Raw genomic sequence first — 6,098 nt, 5'->3', positions numbered from 1 at the left:
GATGAGCAGCTCTATCTGCAACCCATGTGGCTGGGAGGCAGCCACAGCCGGTTCCAATTCCTACTTTCCCACTCTGCGCCCCTGCTCTCTGCCGGGGCTGAGCCGAGCCAGGACCGGCCGCGGGCTTCCTCCCCCCGCCCCCCCGCCGCGCCGTCCTCCCTCTCCCCCGCTCCATCCGATCCTCCGGTCCCCCAGGGCACAGTGTGGGAAGTACGAATTTCCGCTGAGTTTTCTCGGCAACTTTCGGAGCTCGTCTTTCTCCCGCTCCCCGCTCCGCCCGCCGCCCCCCTGCCGTCCCCTCCCCGCCCGTCCCCTCCGCCCCTGGGAGAGCCGGCGGAGCAGCCGCTCCGCTCCGCAGCGCGCCCGCCCCCCGCGGCAGCGCCGGCTCCGCCACCGCCGTCCCGCAGCCCGTGGGCCGCGAGGGGCGGCAGAGCCCGGGCGGCGGCCCCGGCAGCGCTCCCGGCCGGCCCGGGCGAGCCCATGGTGCCGGGCACAGCGACCTGCAGCCGCCGCCGCCGCGCCTGCCTGCCCGGTGCGGAGCTCAGCCCGGCGCGGAGCAGACGAGGGGCCCATTAGCAGCCGCGGAGGAGGCGGAGGGGATGCCGGAGAGACACAAAGCCAGCGGGGGAAGCAGCCCACGGCTCGTCCCGGGATGGGGCCGCCGCGCCGGGTCCGCCTGATGGTGCTGCCGCGGGTGCTCTGGGGCTCCGTCCCCCTCATCCTCCTGCTGCTGCCCGCGGCCGAGCCCATCTGCCCCGAGCCATGCGACTGCCAGCAGCACCAGCACCTCCTCTGCACCAACCGGGGCCTGCGCTCCGTGCCCAAGACTGCCGAGCCGCAGGATATCCTCACCTACAGCCTCGGGGGCAACTTCATCGCCAACATCTCCGCCTTCGACTTCCACCGCCTGGCAGGGCTCCAGCGCCTGGACCTGCAGTACAACCGGATCCGCTCGCTGCACCCCAAGGCCTTTGAGCGCCTGGAGCGGCTGGAGGAGCTTTACTTGGGCAACAACCTGCTGCCAGCGCTGGCCCCTGGCACGCTCAGCACCCTGGCCAAGCTGCGCATCCTCTACGTGAACGCCAACGAGATCGGCCGTCTCAGCGCTGCCTCCTTCTCTGGCCTCGACAGCCTTGTCAAGCTGCGACTGGATGGCAATGAGCTGGGCTCGCTGGGCGATTCCACTTTCTCAGGGCTGCCAAACTTACTCTATCTGCACCTGGAGTCCAACCGCATCCGCTGGCTGAGTCGGGGTGCCTTCACTGGCCTGGCCAAGTTGCGCTTCCTCGACCTCTCAGGGAACCAGCAGAGCTCCCTTCGCCACCCAGACATCTTTGGGCCGCTGCGCTCCCTTCACACCCTGCTGCTGGCCAGCAACAGCCTGCGGCAGCTGACAGGCGGGCTCTTCCAGCACCTGCCCGGCTTGGCAAAGCTCTCACTCAGCGGCAACCGACTGTCTCACCTGGCCCCGGATGCTTTCAGGGGGCTGGGCTCGCTGAAGGAGCTGCGCCTGGAGGGGAACCTGCTGAGCCACCTACCTGCAACACTACTGGAGCCGCTGGACAGCCTGGAGGCACTGGATCTGAGCCGCAATGCACTGACCGCCCTGCACCCGGCCGCCTTCGGCCGCCTCGGCCGCTTGCGCGAGCTCAGCCTGCGGGACAACGCACTGGCCACACTCCCCGGGGAGCTCTTCGCCTCCAGCCTGGCCCTCTACCGCCTGGAGCTGGAAGGGAATACCTGGAGCTGCGACTGCCGCCTTCGCGGCCTCAAGCGCTGGCTGGCGGCCTGGCACTCCCAGGGCCGCCTGCTCACCGTCTTCGTGCAGTGCCACCTGCCACCCGCCCTGGCCGGCAAGTACCTCGACTACGTGCAGGATGCCCAGCTGTCGCTGCCGCAGGACGGCGGCCCCTGCCCCGATGGTGCCTCTCCCTCCCCGCCATCCCCCGAGGGACTTGGTGGCAACAACAGTGCAGCGGGGCTGCCCCCAGGGTCACCGCCGGCCGCCTCCACCGCCCGCCTGATGATGGGGGTGCCCATAGCCGCCAGCCCCACGCCGGCACCGCTGCCCAGTGCAGCAGCGTGGCCCCGACGGGCCGGTGCCGCAGGGTTCCCGCCGCTGGTGTCCGACCCGTGCGACTTCAACAAGCTGTTCCTGCACAACCTGTCGGTGGAGGCGGTGGGCTCCAGCTGGGTGACGGTGCGCTGGGCCGTGCGGCCGCACCGCAGCCCCCGCCTGCTGGGCCCGGCGCGATTCCGCCTCCTCTTCGACCGCTTCGGCGCCGCCGTCAAGTTCCAGCGCTTCGTGTACCTGCCGGAGCGCGGGGAGCCGGCGGCCACGCTGCGGGAGCTCCGCCCGGACACCCCCTACCTCGTCTGCGTCGAGGGCGTCCTGGGCGGCCGCGTGTGCCCGGTGGCGCCGCGGGACCACTGCGCGGGGCTGGTCACCCTGCCCGAGGGCGGCACCGCGGCGGCGGCGGGCGGGCCCCGCGGCCCCGACCAGCAGCTGCTCACGCTGGTGCTGCTGGCGGTGAACGCGCTGCTGCTGCTGGCGGCTCTGGCCGCCTGGGCCGCCCGCCTGCTGCGCAAGAAGGTGCTGGGCCGTCGGCGTCGGAAGGCGGCCCCGGTCCACGTGCGGCAGCTCTACTCCACACGCCGCCCGCTCCGCTCCATGGGCACTGGAGTCTCCGCCGACTTCTCGGGCTTCCAGTCCCACCGGCCACCCCGCGGCGCCGCCGCCTGCGCCCTCAGCGAGGCCGACCTCATCGAGTTCCCCTGTGAGCGCTTCATGGACAGCGGCAGCGGCCGGCACGGCGATGAGCACCTGCTGCAGCGCTTCACCGACTGAGCCCGCCGGGGCCCCGCAGCCGCGGCAGCGCGGCGGGGGAAGGCGGACGCCGCTCTGCGAGGGGATGGTGCGGGCCCAGGGGTCGCGGCCTCCGAGGGGATGGTGCGGCTCCGTGGCTGCGTTCAGCCGCCCTTATTGCGGGCCGGGGCTGAGTCTGTCTGTGGGACGGGGTTACTTCTGCCGGCTCCTCACCGTTTTGTCAGGAACGGTCACTAACCCAAGGAAAAGCCCTGACAGGCGGTAACCATGAGGAGCAAACGGCAGGAGCTACTGCCAACAGCAGCCAGCGCCTCCCTTAAGGAAACTCAGAGCTGTTAATTTAAGTGTGCTATTTTACAGGTGGCTTCCTCCGACTGCAGGTTGGGAACAAATTCCAGTGAGCGGCCTGGCCCTGTGTGAGGAGCTTTGAACAGGTCTTTCCAAGGCACCAGCCCTTCCTAATCAAAAATTTGGATCGAGGGTCATCTTTTCATTGAACTGTTTGCAACCAGGGAGTTGTCTGGAGGGCTGGAAATGTAGGGGTGTTTGCTGAATAGTTTGAAGGCTGTGCCGTTTCAACTCAAACCGAATGTGAGGCAATTTAATGTGCACAATTAATGTGCTTTTAATCTTTTCTGTAAACGAGAAACAATAATGCAGCTGGTTAGTTCTACAGGAATATATTGCTGACACCACTAAGAAAAAACTAACAGATTTTTGTAGAATGTTTACAAATGAGCTATTTTAAAATTGTTCTTGAATAAATACTGCTTGGTACTTGTACACATTAATGTGTGCTGTAGTTGTCTGGGTCCATGATGGTCAGCAGATCACTGACCCTCACATAATCCACCTTTTTTTCTAAATGGGTGGGTGCAGAGGTGAACTATTGATGGATAAAGAATCATTGGTGCCTTACTTCAGAAACAATAATAGGTGAGAATATTTCAGGAATGTGAAACAATCTTTTTCCTAACAGGCAATTCTCTCCCAGCCTTAGCCTACTAAAGTTAGAAGCTTTATGTACCTCACTGTGAAATAAAACATTTTGTGTATTAATCTAGATTATGTGTTTTGTGTAGCTGGGTGAGTAATGCTAGAGTTAAACCCTTATGCAGTAGTATATAATGTTTGTTGTTTTGGTTTGTTGGTTGTTGTGGGTTTTTTTTTAATTAGGATTTTGCTTTTGGTTTCAGAGCAATGCTAATCATTTTATGGTCAGTTGCTATCTACTTCTCAGACTTTTTCCTAAATATTTACAGAATGTGGTTCTGTTATTACAAAATACGGTGGTTTAGTTTACATTAATAATTCCCTCTGTGTGGTCTAGAAATGAGCTAGTTAAAGAGGTCCAAATCAGGATTGCACTTTAAATGCAAATATTTTAGATGGAGTTTGGTAAATTGTTGAGACCATTAATAAAACTTCTGTTCCTTTGAATTTAATGTGCATCCTCAGATGAACTCTTGTGGAACTGAATGGCTTGAAGGAAGTGTTAGTGTTCTATGGGGACATTTGTCTCAGTATCATGCATTCATTGCTGACCCGAGGTGTTCGTGACTACAAGTTGTTTGTTACCATAATTGCAAGTAAGCAGTTTGGAGATTTTCTCTCTCTTTTTTTTTTTTTCTTTTCATTTTTTCAGATGAACAAGTGTTTACAAAAGATACCATAGTAACTGGTACCTTTGGTTGGAGTTCAGTGACTGAATAGAGAGAAAAGACTTTATGTTCTGAGGGAGAGAGTGTAGCAATCATTTGCCTTAATCTTTGTCTTTTCCAAGAAGAAAGAAAAAATCGAAGTCTTGTTTCTTGGGTCAGTAGCAAGAAATCCTTTGGAATTTCATTTTGACAGGCTGTAGTTTTCATGAATATCAGGGGCCAAACTCTGTTATCAGTGTACAGATTAAAATTCACTGCAATAGACACCATGTTAAATGGAATTAAAATTGAGGGAATGCAGTATCAAGTTTCATTTTTTGTTAAGAATTTAAAATTGGTGTTCTTTTTGACACCTGGATGCTTTTGGCCATTTATGATTGTGGAGTACACCACTGTTTGTTGTTAGAAATGCAGTGGGATTATTGAGTAAAGCTGTGTATCACACTAACGTTAGCTCTATCACTGGATATTCTTCCAATGGGAGATGCATAGATGCTGTACATGGTCATAGTCAATTGTCAATAAATCCATTTGCTGAAAGAAAATTTGTCTCTTACCTTGTATCTCATCATGCATCCTTCTTCAGTCATAGATTAGCTGTAACTTCTTCATTTTATGAGCATGAGGACTGTCGGCAATGTCTCATAATTCTTTTCATATCTTTTGACATGAAACAACATACATAATGTTTCCTATTTTGTTTTTAATATGTTTGGAGAGTGCAAACAGAAAAATAACTAAAACAGGCAGTTCTGAAACAGGTAGACCACTGTCTCAAGATAGGCCAATAAGGTGCTGTTACATCAGTGAACTATTGATCCTTTATGAGGAAAATTAAGAAAAAATGAGTGTTTGGGATCATACCAATAGTTTATGCTCATGGGAAGTTACAGTTCTGAAGGTTTTTCAGTATTATCAGGCTAATGATACCAGTGTGTCTTGTTCAGCATATGCATGTTGTTCTGATTAAAAATTCACTGCTTCTATTTGAATTTTTGCAAACATCTGGAGAAATGCTAGAATGAAATGGAACTGGCTTTTTTGTTCCAGCCTGGGAGAAGTAGATACATAGATCTGCACAACAGCAACAACAAAAAGAGTTAACAGAATGAAGCTGTTGACTTTTTAAAAGCCACAACTTCTGTAATTCTAGGAAGACTTACAGGCTTTGTCTGCAGATATTACTTGCAGCATCTTTGCAGGGAGGGAACTGTACTATCAGGTGGTTGAGGAAAAAAATGTCAGTGACCTTGAATGACTGAAAAATGTAAATATATCATGGCTCTGTTTTTACCAGTAGTATTTATATGTATCTGGGTCTTTTTTAAAGTAAGCTCCTTTCTAAAGAATGACTGCAAAAACAGCCCTTTCTAAATGGATGAATCTGCCCTCAAGTTGTGCTCAATATGTTTATCCTTCTAGCAGAAATAGAGTTTTACTGCCCTGTCCTCTCATGGAATCCATGCAGCTCAGGGAAGAGTGAACTGAGTACTGTTCTTCTGAGCAATTACTGAACATGGCATATATCAAAGATTGAAAATCACCAAAATACTGCCCCATCAAATTAAGTGGGCTGCTGCTGGGCGGTCTTCAAGAGGTACCAGGGCTTC

The 6,098-nt window shown here is 54.8% G+C and overlaps 1 protein-coding gene across 1 annotated transcript; it reads left to right on the top strand.

The window, feature by feature from the left end:
* Positions 1–457: 457 nt before the first annotated feature.
* Positions 458–3,892, top strand: TRIL (TLR4 interactor with leucine rich repeats). The gene has a single exon (XM_053990658.1). The coding sequence runs from the start codon at positions 653–655 to the stop codon at positions 2,846–2,848; it is 2,196 nt and encodes a 731-aa protein (XP_053846633.1). The 5' UTR covers positions 458–652; the 3' UTR covers positions 2,849–3,892.
* The last annotated feature ends 2,206 nt before the right edge of the window (positions 3,893–6,098 follow it).

The sequence above is a fragment of the Vidua macroura genome, chromosome 1, assembly GCF_024509145.1.
Source record: "Vidua macroura isolate BioBank_ID:100142 chromosome 1, ASM2450914v1, whole genome shotgun sequence".
NCBI lineage: Eukaryota > Metazoa > Chordata > Aves > Passeriformes > Viduidae > Vidua > Vidua macroura.
This window is presented reverse-complemented; position numbering and strand designations above follow the sequence as displayed.